This window comes from Lissotriton helveticus, chromosome 4_1 (assembly GCF_964261635.1).
Source record: "Lissotriton helveticus chromosome 4_1, aLisHel1.1, whole genome shotgun sequence".
Lineage (NCBI taxonomy): Eukaryota > Metazoa > Chordata > Amphibia > Caudata > Salamandridae > Lissotriton > Lissotriton helveticus.
The window spans coordinates 574,328,879-574,346,216 of NC_136063.1; the positions used below are offsets into that span (position 1 = coordinate 574,328,879).

The following is a 17,338-nucleotide window of genomic DNA, read 5'->3' on the forward strand; positions in this document are numbered from 1 at the left end:
GCCCAAGATCATGGCAGCCTGGACGACGAAGACTGGCAGGATGCCATACAGAGTCCATGTGAAATAGCAATCCGCTCAAGGTTTAGGCTGGTGCAGTTAAAGATCCTCCATTGTATATACTATCCTCGCACACGCCTGTATGCTTGGGGCAGGAGTATGTCGGCCCTTTGCGCGAGGGGCTGACAGCAGGAGGGCACCTTCTATCATATATTGTGGGAGTGCCCGGAGATTATTCCCTTCTGGACCAGAGTCACTGACACCATGTCTGTTGCAGTGGGCGACACAGTTCCGATGGAGCCAAAGTCGCTGTGGTTAATGAATAAAGGGGACACAGACTGGTCCAGGTACGTGGAGATCTGGCTAGTATTGTCAGCAGGGCTGGCGAAAAGGAGCATTGCCAGGGTGTGGGGGTCACAGGCACTTCCGCAATGGGAGCAGTAGAGGCGGGATCTTGATTGGAGTCAAAGGCCGAAAAAACTAATACCGGAGTAGTGGCTGCGCTAAGAAATGGAGGAAAGTTCGGGGGCCTTGGTCGAAATACAGGGGGGCAGAAGAAGAGTCGGGGGAGTAACAATGAAAATTGGGTATGCCACCTGTGTCTTAATGTGCTTAACTTTATTATACTCACTGCTATTGCCTGACATGCTTTTCAGATATTTTCTGCTATTGTATGGTCTTAGGAGCAATGTTAATAAAAAAAATTTTTTTTTAAATATATATATGTTGCATTCCTGACATTTCCCTGTCACACAGTGCAGTGCAGCAAGGTTACTTGCTATGTTGCACTGCATGACTATTTCGTAAATGTATCCCAGTATATTTTCCTGGTGTAAGCATAATACATTTTCAATTCCACCGATGGACTCACGTAGAAAAACACAAGTAGTTTTCATATGTATTCCTTTTAACAAACAACAAATTAATTTCAATTTACGTTTACTGCAGCTAGAAAATAATTAAATATACTGCCCCCTAAATACCATTAATACATGGAAACTCGAACATAGTATAACATTGGCGGATCAATTAATACCCGTTAAAATGACTGGCAGTAAATCACAACTTCCAGAAATAGTTTGTAGGTGTAAATACCATAGTGATAAAGAACACTGCGTGGGTGCTATGTTCTCCAACGCAGCACATGCAAAGATATGTAATGATTGAAAAATATCAAAAATGTATTATTTCATACCAAATAGCCTAGCCAAGTGAATGATAAGTCATTAAACATCTAAGTCACGACAAATTGCTAATTACGTTTGCACAAGAGGAACATTTACAAACCAATGAACTGAAATAGATGGGCTTAATAACTTGCAATTCAAAGAAATGTGGAAATATGAGCACTTGTGACATTAATCAGTTGTAGCTCAACAGTGGATACATTTATTTAAATTGAACACCGTGATATTAGCAAACATTTGAAACTGTGCATAAATATATTATTTATATATCCTTCAATAATTCCCTTATGAGACCCACATACCTGTCAATCATATGGAAGAGCATTTGGAGAGGACGTATTTGACCATGCAAAAAACACTTATAGGGAAAAGGTCTTGAATCACAAAAAAACTTAGGGGCCTGTATTATATACAGTGCACAGGGGGTGCAACAGGCAAGTAGTGAGACGCTTGTGTGTTCTCTTATGTAATACAGATAACGTCAGTGCACATTTAGTGCTGGCACTATCTTTAAGGGGCATTCTCTCATTAGCATGGAGAAACACTTCGCCTATTATGGACAAAAGCAGAGGCAAAAAAGCCACCCGGAAGCTCGCTGACTGTGCACCACAAATGGGTGCTACATAGTCAATGCTCGAGGGCAAACCCTGCAAGAGGAAAAAACGGGTCCCAACTGCCTCCCCCAGACATTCCTACATGGTGGGTGCAGCCACTCATTGCACCCACCTCCGGGGGGATCTCTGCCCTTACTTAGCCTTTACTTTGAAGTGCAGGCAGGTGCCGCCTGCACAGAGAAAGACAATCCGGCTACTTCAAACAACCAGCCTGCCTTCCAATAATGTGCTGCCCACAGCTCAGCACAAATTTGTGGCTGCCCTCAACGCAGTACATTAATTACAATAGGGCGCTCTGTCTCTGTTTACACCTGACACACACGTATAATGGTGTGCCGAGGCACAGACAGGTACACGTTAACTTAAAACAAACCTTACAACTGGATCCTCTAATCAGCAGCCGTACTGTGAAATAAAACGTCTTCCGATTTTAGATCTAAAGAAAATACATCAATCTACATCAAGGGTGTCCAACCTAAGTCCAGAACTTCAGGCAGACCCATAACAAGTTTTCAGGTTATCACCAAAAGATAAAAGTGTGGCATGATTCAGCCATCCTCAAGCTTGGCTGGACACCTGTGGTCTACGTGGATAGGCTTTGGCAGGACATATGATGCATAATCTGTATTACAGGCGATGCTGTGATGTACGGCCTCCCAATGTATATAATGTTTTATATAGGAAGCAAACTAAACATTCAAATCTCCTGGCAATTGGTTTGATGGTGGAAGGCAATCCTTTGCTATTTAACTGGGTTGTCAGATCTCATGACTAAATGTTGTTACAAATGATAACCTCCATGAGAGTTTGTCTCCTGGCTTGCTTGAAAATAAGTCTTTGCCCTTAAAAGTATTTACCCTTGTTTCGTTACGTCTGTATCAGTAGCGATGCAGTGCACGCAACGAAATTCATTTTATTGATTTAATTGTCTACTTACCTGCATTTATCTGTATTCCGGTGTTTATTACCCCCCACCCTGCCCCTCCCACGCTCCACGTCACCGTCCAGCAGCACTCCCAACAGGAGCCGCTACTGGTCTGTATTATTGTAGAATCAATCTAATAATTCACTTCGCATGTCTAAGACGTTGCCAGTTTAGGTAAAAAGGTGAGGCGTGTAGAACAGGAAGACTACACATTTCATCATGCTGGACCAAGATTCCAAGCCCCGCGATATGAGATGCAGGGATGGGGTCAACGTGGCAGAATGATCTCTGCTTCATGTAATAGCAAGGAGGGTAAGTTCATAAAAACGCATTTTGGCATACATCACTACACCCCCCAAAACAACCCAAGCAGTATGGGATGAAGTGAATAGTGAACCGGGATTAACTACATACCCTGCCTCCAAGAATCCATCTAATTTAATCCCACCTTCACTCCTGCATTGAAGAGGAGTCTATTTGACACTTGGGGGTCTATTAGAATGTCGGGCGGATCGGCACCGCCCGCATGGCAGTGTCGATCCGCCCGACATTCTCCTCCACCTGCTTCCCATTTCTCCTCCACACATTAGTATGGCAGGGGGACCGGGTGGAAAAGGGGCTGTATATGGTGGCTGTGTCTACAAGACACCGCCATCCATATTACAATACACTGGGTGATGTGCCTTTCTAGGGCCGCGTTGCCGCCATGAAACTCTTTTGGGGAGAGGTCTTTTCTGTATTGGTTAACTTATACCAGAGACCTCATTTTTAATATTTGGCGTGCATACATTGCAAAGCCAAGGGAGAAAAAATGCTAATATGAAACTGCTTGGGAGCAGCTTAAACAACAGTGACAGTTTTAGGAACAAAAAAAGAAGCCCCTGATATTACCCACTAGAGGTTGAGTCTTTGGAACATTATGGCAATGGAAAAACTAGCACGTCCAATAACAATAAAGACTTTGAATCAATCTGGCACCCCCTACCCCTGACAAAGGGCACTCACTCATCAGTAGACCCACCGCGCTTGAAAGCACTTACGTTGTTTTAACTGTTGGGGAAAGGCACTGCTGTAGAAGATGAACAATTTAATCTACTGAGCATCATTTAGTGTAATGATGGGCCACAATAACAAAATGGGATGGTTTGGACTGTTGGGAGGGGGTAGCAATATGTAAAACTTTAATAGTATTTTCATGACGCAATTTATGCGTAATCACTTGAAATGCAAACTGTAGATGCTCCAAAATTATTATTTGACATCCATTCTTGATGCAAACTTTAACATTTAATAAAACATTTTGGTTAAAATAAAAATAATAACATGCATTTTTATCACAGATGTACTAAGTACTAAGAGAGGGATAGGTCATCAGAAGTCAGGGAGTCACTGATTTAGTAGAACTAAAGTGTCCATGATGGGTTCCAGGCTGGCATTGCAGAGCCAAAGTGACCAGCTGGATGATGAGAATTGAATCCCAAAATATGCTTCTTTAAAACAGGCGTCATTTTAGAAATTATTCTCCATACTTTGTGGTGGTAGTGTTGCTGCTCACCGGTGCTTCATCTCTACTGGGCGCACAGAAATTGGCAGCTGTTAGAATTGCACAAGTGTGCACCAAGGTGTTGTGTATTGGTAACAAATCACCTTCCATCGAGAGGCAAGCAACACGAATGCAAGCAATGGGACAGCGGATAGACTCTGCATTTCTTTCCCATCCCTTGTAATTGCAGGGTTGATGTTGAACCCAATTATCTCAAGTGCTAGTCCTCAAACTCTGCGAGAGCCCAGCTGACTGTGCAAACAAGCCGTGCACCTTCATGAGGTCTGCTCGCCTATTTCCCTGTGCCACCTCAGATGCCTGGTATGAGGCCATTACTACTGGGCAATACCTCATGGGCAGTGGACATCCTGAGGATGCATGAAGGGCACATAATATCTGGGGGGAGCGTTCTTTTTTTGTGGCAAAGATTGGGTGGTGTTCATCCTTTGGGTCATGTCACAGACACAAAACAAAAGCATTGAAAGGAGAATACCAATTTATTTATTAGGTAGGCTAAGAGGACCATGAAAGTATTTTTGGTGTTCCATGAAATGTGCATAATTATTTTCCAGACTGGTACTCAAAGAAATATTTTACAAAACTGAGCAATGACTCGACAGGTCTTCAGTGAATGCGAACACAGGATTCCCACGCCTTATCCATGATTTGTGTCCCACCAAAACATCAGCATCTCTGCACACTCTGACCATAATATCAGCAGTCCTGAAAATCACCTTGTGAATAAAGACTTTTATGTCACACTGTATTTTTACTCACATACCTAATAATTCCATGGCATCATCCTCATTGTCAATATCTTCTTCCGTGACTGACGCCGCTGTACTATGGACTGAATCGAAGGAATCCTGAGACAGCATGGCCGCCAGCAGCTTCTTATGCTGTTGCTGCTGCTGCTTCAATCCTTTGTTCTTGGGCTCCATCTTTAAACTGGAAAACAATATGCATGTCATTCACATTTAAGAAGGACTCTAGTGAAATGCAGTCATAGTAGATATTCAGTATCATTTCAATTCAGTTTTTAACCTTGACATTAATGTTTGAAATTATGTCTGGGACAACTCATTTCCAGGGGGCAGAGAAAAGAACAGCATAGGCATGAAATATTTTGCCATACCTCTAAAAAACGTTCTCTTTACGTTATCTGGTCTCCTAATGATCACGGAAATGTCAAAACACATTTGATTGAGACATCTACTTTTAATATGAAATGTGAGGAAATATTGCACACAGAAGATAGTTTGCAATTCCCTTCAGTGCACCTCTCATAAAAATTATCAAGAGCATATTGCAAAAATCCCTTTGTATGCAGGAATTAGTGCAAGGATGAGGATGACTGCTGTCCACAAGGAAAACTCACGGTCAAGTGATCCACACTTCTTTCCTGCCTCCCCTAGCTGCACAGAAGTACACAAAAAAAGTGATGTATGGAATGCTTGAAATAATCTCATTCACTGGTAATTATTCGGGCCGCATCCCATTCCATCGTTATTTTGCACACCATGCCCCCTCAGTTTGGACAGAGCCATATGCAAATCAGTCTCAAAGCTGCCCCAGTAGGTGAGGTGGCATGATGTGCAAAATAACTATGGAAAAGGATGTTGCCTCAAGTTAACACATGTAACTGAGATTAATTCAAGCATTGCGTTCATCACTTTTTTTCTACTTCTGTGCGACACCCTAAGTGCGATGTGTATGCCCACGCATCTGCAACCAAGCTACACATGATCAAGGTTAAATCATACATGGGTTTCTTGTGTTTCCATTTAAGAAGACTTGGCCTGGAAGTTCTGGCTAGACTGTCCAGCATGAACTGCCAGGCCAATTCCTCCCCGAAACCAAAATCACCTTGATGTTTGTTTGTGGTCCCTTCTGGAGGAGGCCTCACCTGGCAGTTCAAGGCAGATTGTTCCCATGAGGAGCAGGGTTGGTACTGATTTGCATAAGGCAGGCCTTTGACTAGATTGGCATGGTTGGTGAAAAACGATGGACTGGAATGTAGCCTGAGTGATTGTCAGTGGCTGAGATTAATTCAAACATTCCACCTATCCCATCATCTTGCTGCTGCTGCAGTCCTTTATCTAAATGTGTGTATCAAACCTAGGCATATTGTAACAACATTAAGAGAGTCAGGATTACAATGAGAGAGAACAACAAAGGCAATAAGAGTTAAAAAAAATTGTATTGTCTTTAATTTAAACATATATAAAAAAAAGTAAGGAAAGTTTGTTTCATATGGATTCAACAAATTCAATGATACACAATTAATTAATTTCCTATGAATTCAACAAATTCAATGATACACAATTAATCACATAAAATCATATACAGTTTAATAAAAACAATCAGTTTAAAATCAAATAGTGGCATTAATAAGTGTCTACGCGCGTTGGAAAAACGCCTTCTTCAGGAGCCACGGATATTTTTTCAAGTGGCATATATTGCCTTCAGTTGCCAATAATTGATATTTATGTGGCGATGATCTGAACTGGGCAGCCTTAATATCGATATTCCGGTCTGCACCAAATAAAATTAGTCAGTTAAACTTTCTTTTGACACATTCTACGAGATCTTATCCAAAATCTCTTATATCCAAAAGATGGCCGGTAACGCGTGATTCGGTAAAAAACAACTGGTTCTCTTTAGTCAGGGCATCATGAGCGATTACTCGATATTCACCAGGGTAATTATAATGAGCCTGTGTTACTTCATAAAGGTCCGGTACCGATGCAAATAGAATAAAACTTCCTCTGTTGCGTAGGATCAGAGTTGATGAGTCGAGATGGGACCCTCAACGAGTCCGGACAGAAGATGGCTGGCGGCGTCCTCTTGGCGGTTGCCAGTTGTTTTTTACCGAATCACGCGTTACCGGCCATCTTTTGGATATAAGAGATTTTTGAATAGACCTGTGTGAAAATAACTGTTTAAGATAGAAGAATGCTGTATAACAAAATAAGGAGTACCACCAAAGATAAGGCTAGGAAACCAATATCGGTGGGATGAGACTCTAATGTAAAAAAAGAAGAAGTCCTCCTTTGTTTTTAAGGAACCCCTCACTCACCGACCTGGTCGGTGACATGCTTCATCATCGGGGCCACCTTGACAGCCGAGTGCCATCAAGGTGTGCTGCGACACCTGAGATACAGTGGAGCGGGTATGTGAGTGATGAATGTAAAGGAAAAAAAGTCAGTGAGTTAAAAATTGTCCTGGTATGACTTATCCAAAAATTATTTATTCTAAGACTACTGGACAATGTTAAAAACAGTGTATGTCGATACAATGAAGGCTCAATTAAGACCAAATGTATCTGTGGTATGTGTTAGGTCTACATGTTTCAAACCAACAGGGGAGTTACCGGTTTTTCTTCAGGACCAAAAAATTAAAAGGAAATGGGTGGTCAGGGTACACTAACACCCTGCCATACCTGCAATCCTTTCAGGACCCAAATTAGCCAATTGCTAAGTGGGTAAAGATAAATGTAACCCAGAAGTGGTTACATTAAAAGGCAAAAAACCTGTGAAGAAAGAGAGGATCATAAGTCATAAAAGCTGATTACATGCCTGCAACGTAGTGAAGTGACGTAGTCCGCTCTGTCTGTGAATCATCCCACATTCAGTTAAGGCGAATTATCCATAGTGTGGTGTATCAGCATTATTTCTGAGTGGAAGTTTTTAGGTTCTAAAAGGACACACATATCAATATAGGTGTGAAGGTGAACACGCATATATATTTCTATTTTTATTAGCCAGTCTGTCACAAGCCAGATAGTGCGTGCCAAAGTCATGACTATATATTAATAGTTCTAGGTTGTCAAGAGAGCATTCTAATTATATCTCTAATTGTAGAAATTATAACTCTGTTTCAGTCTATTGCCAAAACTAAAAATAAGCCCATCTCTGATAAACAGAAACCCGACCAACACAGTACAAACATCCACTAGAAGGACAACATTTAGAAAAAAGGAGTGAATAGCTAGATGACACCTCACGGGCGCACCACCAATGGGACCCCTGGCTGGTACTCACCAGGTCGGCCCTGTTCTCATCATCGGTGTCAAATAGCTTAACGTAAACGTGTCCAAAACCCAAAGTAAAGAAAGAAACAGTGAATGGTGCAGTGTACACACAACATATATGTGACACAGACTAACAACGTTCAACATATAACACATACAAAACTGCGTAACAAGATACAACTCTTTCTTTATTTATATTTTCTTGTTGCATTGCAGTTAACATGTAATATAAAAGGGGGAGTTATGAATACTACCTATCGTCTCATACTCAGCCCGCAGCCGACATGTTTCATTGCCTTAGGTATTATATCAGGCAATTTCTTCAGGGCAAACGTACATTAAAGGTGTCACTGCCAGCAATACTGTGCTTTAAAATGCTGAAAATCAAAAACATAGAACACATATATATATATATATGTCTGCCTGTAGCATGACTGCATATTTAGCTCTACATTGCACCTAGTGATAGACAAAAATTGTTCTTTACCTAGAGACATCATTCGGTTTCATACCATTACCAATCTGGCTCGTTGAAAACTCTTAGACCCACTTCCAATCGGTAAGTGTGGTCTTGCCTCCCTTCTATGTTCGCCTGGACAGGAGACACGGAAGAAAAGCGCCATACGGGTGCGCATTAAAATCAGGTTTTCTAATCTCACCATTTTAGCGTTATGTTGTCCTGCGTCTGCGTGCTTACTCGTGGAGGGACTTCAAACGGCGTTTCCTCAGCACCGGAGCGCCGTGAGAGGGGCGCGTAGTATATTTATCTGTATTTCCGCATTGCCTGGCTGTGATTGGGCGGTGGCACCACGTGGGAAGCAAGTCACTGATTGGACCCGCGAATCACGTGTCCATCCGCGCCGGCAAGCACCCGATGTTATGGATTGTTTACATTAGTATTCTGTAATGTTTGTGCATCTTATTATATTGTTGTGCGGTGGGGCAATCATAAAGACAGAACTCTGGTCTCCGCGAGGGAAATAGAGGATCGGAAAACATTACCGGTCCTCAGGCATAAATGTCACCTAACAGAACTCAACAGCACGGGGGCCATCTTGGAACAGTGTAGCTTCACGAAATTGTAGCTGGCTCCAAGAGTGAAACACACTTCAGTCTGTTCATTATCACCTCGTTTAATTCCTAATGCCCATTGAGGAACTATTTTAATAGTGTGTTAATAGTATGTTAAATCCCAGGGATTTAGGTGGAGAGATGTTCTCAGTATTTACAGTCTACAAGGCAAGGGTCAGCTACCCTGGGTGTCTGATATAATTATCAAAAATACCACGTATCAGATTGAATCAGATAAATGAACAATTCCTATATTAACAGTGTGATCTATATGTTCTTGGATTTTAAATTATTGAGCCAAGAAACAACTAGGTTATCGTAGCTTATTCCATTCCAGTAACTCGTTAAGTCCTTGTTGTTCGCTGGATTCTTGGAAAATCCAGCGCGCTTCTTTGGTTGCCAACCTCTTTTCCATAGACTGCGCCTCGCCCATCACTCTTTCCAGTACTACCCATGTGAAGGTGTGTTTATTACGATGACAGTGTTGCACTAATTTTGTCGTTAGCTTACCCTGTCGTATCGTGCTCAAATGTTCTTGAATACGCAGCTTAATTTTGCGTGACGTAAGGCCGATGTATTCAAGGCTGCATTCACAGCTCAGTCTGTAGACTACATTCGTAGTATTGCAGTTGCTAAAGTGATTTAACACCCAGGTTTTTCCGGATTTTAGCTGGATGGTGTTGCATTTATTCGTGATGTGGCACACGGAACAATTGCCACAGGGGTAGTGGCCGTTAGGCACCGTCGAGGTTTCTGGCTGTTTCTTCTCTATCATCCTGGTGTGGACAAGTTTGTCCTTTAGATTGGGGGCCCTACGGAAAGCAAAACGGGGAGGTGGCATCTTATGGTCCTGCGTGCTAAGGAGGGGCCAATGTTTCCTGATGGCTTGTCGGATTTTTGTGGCCAGCGGGTCGAAAGTCATGACCACTGGTATACATTCAGATTTTTCTTTTTTGTTTGACTCTAAGAGTGCTATCCTTGGTGTATTTAGCGCCCTTTTGTTGGCTTGATGGATTATTTTGCGTGGATAGTCCCGGGCTTGTAACTTATTACTCAGGTCTATGGCTTGTTCCCTATAAGCCTCAGTCTTCGAGCAGTTCCTCCTGTACCTCATGAATTGACCCACCGGGAGGTTGTCCCTGAGGGCTCGAGGGTGGCAGGATTGGTAAGCCAGGAGGGAATTTCTGTCTGTCGGTTTTTGGTGTACTCGAGTTTCAAATTTTCCATCTGCGGCCTCGATATCCAAGTCCAGATATACTGCATTCGTCCGGTGGTAGTTCCAAGTGAAACGCAGACTCCTGTCTTGCGTGTTTAACCAGTTGAGAAACTGGAGGAGACAGTTTTCTTCTCCTGACCAGATGAGGAGCACGTCATCGATATAACACCTCCACAGACGTAGATGTTCCTTGAAAGGGTTATGATCTGGATCGATGACGTGCTCCTCAAACTGCCCCACATAAATACATGCCACACTCGGTGCCATTGTAGCTCCCATTGACGTTCCCGCCACTTGGAGAAAGAGCTCGTTTTTATAGCCCAAAAAATTTCGTGTCAGGGCTAACTCTACACATTGTAGGATAAAACTCTGTGGCGCATCATAAAACCACTCTTGCTTGTTGAGTGCCTTAGCCGTTGCTACTAGGGCCGCTTCCTGGGGGATACACGAGTATAGCGACTCGATGTCTATGGTCACGATATACTCTGTAGCAGGGTTGTAGGTCATTGAGTCCAGGACATTTAAAATATCTGCCGTGTCCTTGACATAGGAAGGTTGAGTTATTACAGATTCGCGAAGATAGTAGTCTGCGAATTGGGACAGGGGTTCCAGAATTGACTGGATACCCGACACGATAGGCCTGCCAGGGGGGGGCCTGGCAGGCTTATGTATTTTTGGGAGAACATAAAAGGCAGGAGTCCTCGGGTTGGTGTTAATCCAAGAACATATAGATCACACTGTTAATATAGGAATTGTTCATTTATCTGATTCAATCTGATACGTGGTATTTTTGATAATTATATCAGACACCCAGGGTAGCTGACCCTTGCCTTGTAGACTGTAAATACTGAGAACATCTCTCCACCTAAATCCCTGGGATTTAACATACTATTAACACACTATTAAAATAGTTCCTCAATGGGCATTAGGAATTAAACAAGGTGATAATGAACAGACTGAAGTGTGTTTCACTCTTGGAGCCAGCTACAATTTCGTGAAGCTACACTGTTCCAAGATGGCCCCCGTGCTGTTGAGTTCTGTTAGGTGACATTTATGCCTGAGGACCGGTAATGTTTTCCGATCCTCTATTTCCCTCGCGGAGACCAGAGTTCTGTCTTTATGATTGCCCCACCGCACAACAATATAATAAGACGCACAAACATTACAGAATACTAATGTAAACAATCCATAACATCGGGTGCTTGCCGGCGCGGACGGACACGTGATTCGCGGGTCCAATCAGTGACTTGCTTCCCACGTGGTGCCACCGCCCAATCACAGCCAGGCAATGCGGAAATACAGATAAATACACTACGCGCCCCTCTCACGGCGCTCCGGTGCTGAGGAAACGCCGTTTGAAGTCCCTCCACGAGTAAGCACGCAGACGCAGGACAACATAACGCTAAAATGGTGAGATTAGAAAAGCTGATTTTAATGCGCACCCGTATGGCGCTTTTCTTCCGTGTCTCCTGTCCAGGCGAACATAGAAGGGAGGCAAGACCACACTTACCGATTGGAAGTGGGTCTAAGAGTTTTCAACGAGCCAGATTGGTAATGGTATGAAACCGAATGATGTCTCTAGGTAAAGAACAATTTTTGTCTATCACTAGGTGCAATGTAGAGCTAAATATGCAGTCATGCTACAGGCAGACATATATATATATATGTGTTCTATGTTTTTGATTTTCAGCATTTTAAAGCACAGTATTGCTGGCAGTGACACCTTTAATGTACGTTTGCCCTGAAGAAATTGCCTGATATAATACCTAAGGCAATGAAACATGTCGGCTGCGGGCTGAGTATGAGACGATAGGTAGTATTCATAACTCCCCCTTTTATATTACATGTTAACTGCAATGCAACAAGAAAATATAAATAAAGAAAGAGTTGTATCTTGTTACGCAGTTTTGTATGTGTTATATGTTGAACGTTGTTAGTCTGTGTCACATATATGTTGTGTGTACACTGCACCATTCACTGTTTCTTTCTTTACTTTGGGTTTTGGACACGTTTACGTTAAGCTATTTGACACCGATGATGAGAACAGGGCCGACCTGGTGAGTACCAGCCAGGGGTCCCATTGGTGGTGCGCCCGTGAGGTGTCATTTAGCTATTCACTCCTTTTTTCTAAATGTTGTCCTTCTAGTGGATGTTTGTACTGTGTTGGTCGGGTTTCTGTTTATCAGAGATGGGCTTATTTTTAGTTTTGGCAATAGACTGAAACAGAGTTATAATTTCTACAATTAGAGATATAATTAGAATGCTCTCTTGACAACCTAGAACTGTTTACAGTCCCACATATTTCTGTATTGCCTTGAGGACTGGGTAAATTTTTGATTATCGTTTGATTGAGTGGAGGGCGATCTAGTCCTTTTTGTCCCTCTTGACTCCTATTGTTCGGATATATATTAATAGTGCCAGGGATTACCGACGTGATAATAGTTCAACTTGATCCAAAATTACATACAATACAAGACAAACGACACACTAAACACACACTGCCAGAATATTTAAAAACGCTCACTCCTCAATGGGGGAATATTGGCTGCACGGGGATTGAGGGGAGAGGTCACAAAGCTCGAAACGTATTCTGTGAATTTAAAGAGCAAGGGGAACAGATCAGTTTGTCATCCGGCAGAATATACCGCATTGTTCTCCCTCTTTTCTAATGAAAAGGCAAGGAAACGGGCGCGTTTCCTAATATACAATCTCTACTTACAGTTTCTGATGTCAGAAATCGACCATCAACCTATGCCGCCCCTCCGCGCACCCGTGAGGAGGCAAAAGCAGCGCCGGAGTTAAAGGCAGCCGCCATTGGGGGAGTGGCGGGCGTGGTTAGTGTTGCGTACTGACGTCACGTGGCCACGTGATCGTAGTACGGTGGCCCGCTAGGGAAGAAGGACGGTTGTCCGAGGAACGCAGGTAAACAAACCTCCGTTCCGTGTGAAAATACTGGCCAGTCCTAATGAAAATATCACAAGAACATGCGAGGAATATTTTACAAAGGGTCACGCAAGAAGTGTGTTACAGAAGGGAAAAGGGGCCCCATTATTGACTTAGTGTTCAGTTGATCGAAATCGGGGCAGACATTAGGGATCATCGCAAAGGAGTGTTTAGATGCACCTGTATAAATGTAGGATTACTCTCTAAGTTCGAGGCTTGGCAATAGAATGGAATAAATCTAAACACAGAAGTGCATTGGAATTAAGGTGCTATGTCCAGATGCACCTGTATAAATGTAGGATTACTCTCTAAGTTCGAGGCTTGGCAATAGAATGGAATAAATCTAAACACAGAAGTGCATTGGAATTAAGGTGCTATGTCCAGAACAGAACCTGATGGATTCTGTACAACAGTGTCACTTCATGAAGGAATTCTTTATCATGATCTAGCTTGGAAAATACAAGTACTGAGGGTTAGATGGAATGCTCAAAAAAGTACAGATGCCCATGGTATATTGTCATTCAGACCATGTTTATGGGTAGATAGTCTGTATACCCATCTCTGCTCCTTCTCATATAGGCGTTTCTGTATGTTTGGTCCCGGAGTTACTTGCTCAATGATAGTCCAGAACATATCATTAGGTGTATGGCCTTTCTCAAGAAAATGGTCAGTCAATCGGGTCGCATTTTTCTTGCAGCGTATGGTGCTGCGATGTTCACATATCCTCTGTTTGACCTTTCGAGTTGTCATCCCGATGTACCGTTTCTTATAAGTGCATTCGATCAGGTATACTACATTTTCACTGTTGCAGTTGGTATGTGCAATTTGTCTCCAGGTCTTCCCAACTTCTAAGTCTAGAGTTTTTGTGTTCCTGGTTAAATGGCACACACTGCAATTTCCGCAACGATAATGACCGGTTACATCAGGTAGACCCCAAACCCTGGTAATGGATGGGGCGGTAGGAGCCCCATCCATCAGGTAGACCCCAAACCCTGGTAATGGATGGGGCGGTAGGAGCCCCATCCATTACCAGGGTTTGGGGTCTACCTGATGTAACCGGTCATTATCGTTGCGGAAATTGCAGTGTGTGCCATTTAACCAGGAACACAAAAACTCTCGACTTAGAAATTGGGAAGACCTGGAGACAAATTGCACATACCAACTGCAACAGTGAAAATGTAGTATACCTGATCGAATGCACTTGTAAGAAACGGTACATCGGGATGACAACTCGAAAGGTCAAACAGAGGATATGTGAACATCGCAGCACCATACGCTGCAAGAAAAATGCGACCGGATTGACTGACCATTTTCTTGAGAAAGGCCATACACCTAATGATATGTTCTGGACTATCATTGAGCAAGTAACTCCGGGACCAAACATACAGAAACGCCTATATGAGAAGGAGCAGAGATGGGTATACAGACTATCTACCCATAAACATGGTCTGAATGACAATATACCATGGGCATCTGTACTTTCCTGAGCATTCCATCTAACCCTCAGTACTTGTATTTTCCAAGCTAGATCATGATAAAGAATTCCTTCATGAAGTGACACTGTTGTACAGAATCCATCAGGTTCTGTTCTGGACATAGCACCTTAATTCCAATGCACTTCTGTGTTTAGATTTATTCCATTCTATTGCCAAGCCTCGAACTTAGAGAGTAATCCTACATTTATACAGGTGCATCTGGACATAGCACCTTAATTCCAATGCACTTCTGTGTTTAGATTTATTCCATTCTATTGCCAAGCCTCGAACTTAGAGAGTAATCCTACATTTATACAGGTGCATCTAAACACTCCTTTGCGATGATCCCTAATGTCTGCCCCGATTTCGATCAACTGAACACTAAGTCAATAATGGGGCCCCTTTTCCCTTCTGTAACACACTTCTTGCGTGACCCTTTGTAAAATATTCCTCGCATGTTCTTGTGATATTTTCATTAGGACTGGCCAGTATTTTCACACGGAACGGAGGTTTGTTTACCTGCGTTCCTCGGACAACCGTCCTTCTACCCTAGCGGGCCACCGTACTACGATCACGTGGCCACGTGACGTCAGTACGCAACACTAACCACGCCCGCCACTCCCCCAATGGCGGCTGCCTTTAACTCCGGCGCTGCTTTTGCCTCCTCACGGGTGCGCGGAGGGGCGGCATAGGTTGATGGTCGATTTCTGACATCAGAAACTGTAAGTAGAGATTGTATATTAGGAAACGCGCCCGTTTCCTTGCCTTTTCATTAGAAAAGAGGGAGAACAATGCGGTATATTCTGCCGGATGACAAACTGATCTGTTCCCCTTTCTCTTTAAATTCACAGAATACGTTTCGAGCTTTGTGACCTCTCCCCTCAATCCCCGTGCAGCCAATATTCCCCCATTGAGGAGTGAGCGTTTTTAAATATTCTGGCAGTGTGTGTTTAGTGTGTCGTTTGTCTTGTATTGTATGTAATTTTGGATCAAGTTGAACTATTATCACGTCGGTAATCCCTGGCACTATTAATATATAGTCATGACTTTGGCACGCACTATCTGGCTTGTGACAGACTGGCTAATAAAAATAGAAATATATATGCGTGTTCACCTTCACACCTATATTGATATGTGTGTCCTTTTAGAACCTAAAAACTTCCACTCAGAAATAATGCTGATACACCACACTATGGATAATTCGCCTTAACTGAATGTGGGATGATTCACAGACAGAGCGGACTACGTCACTTCACTATGTTGCAGGCATGTAATCAGCTTTTATGACTTATGATCCTCTCTTTCTTCACAGGTTTTTTGCCTTTTAATGTAACCACTTCTGGGTTACATTTATCTTTACCCACTTAGCAATTGGCTAATTTGGGTCCTGAAAGGATTGCAGGTATGGCAGGGTGTTAGTGTACCCTGACCACCCATTTCCTTTTAATTTTTTGGTCCTGAAGAAAAACCGGTAACTCCCCTGTTGGTTTGAAACATGTAGACCTAACACATACCACAGATACATTTGGTCTTAATTGAGCCTTCATTGTATCGACATACACTGTTTTTAACATTGTCCAGTAGTCTTAGAATAAATAATTTTTGGATAAGTCATACCAGGACAATTTTTAACTCACTGACTTTTTTTCTTTTACATTCATCACTCACATACCCGCTCCACTGTATCTCAGGTGTCGCAGCACACCTTGATGGCACTCGGCTGTCAAGGTGGCTCCGATGATGAAGCATGTCACCGACCAGGTCGGTGAGTGAGGGGTTCCTTAAAAACAAAGGAGGACTTCTTCTTTTTTTACATTAGAGTCTCAACCCACCGATATTGGTTTCCTAGCCTTATCTTTGGTGGTACTCCTTATTTTGTTATACAGCTACCAAACCAGGGGATCGGGAGTACCCTTCCGTCCACCCAGGTGGATAAAATCCCTTCGCTCTCCAATTTTGTTTAGTACATAAGATAGAAGAATAACAGGAGACTGAATACAGCATCGCGAGGTCAATTGCAATTTCCTTGTTCTCGTAGAATGTGTCAAAAGAAAGATTAACTGACTCATTTTATTTGGTGCAGACCGGAATATCGATATTAAGGCTGCCCAGTTCAGATCATCGCCACATAAATATCAATTATTGGCAACTGAAGGCAATATATGCCACTTGAAAAAATATCCGTGGCTCCTGAAGAAGGCGTTTTTCCAACGCCGAAACGCGCGTAGACACTTATTAATGCCACTATTTGATTTTAAACTGATTGTTTTTATTAAACTGTATATGATTTTATGTGATTAATTGTGTATCATTGAATTTGTTGAATTCATAGGA

The 17,338-nt window shown here is 42.6% G+C and overlaps 1 protein-coding gene across 1 annotated transcript in view; it reads right to left on the reverse strand.

The window, feature by feature from the left end:
* Nucleotides 1–17,338, reverse strand: part of C4_1H8orf34 (chromosome 4_1 C8orf34 homolog) — a 1,074,551-nt gene that overhangs the window by 669,719 nt on the left and 387,494 nt on the right. Inside the window, exon 7 of the mRNA XM_078685630.1 lies at nt 5,048–5,214. Coding sequence (XP_078541756.1) covers nt 5,048–5,214 — 167 coding nt within the window. The remainder of the gene's footprint in view (nt 1–5,047; nt 5,215–17,338) is intronic.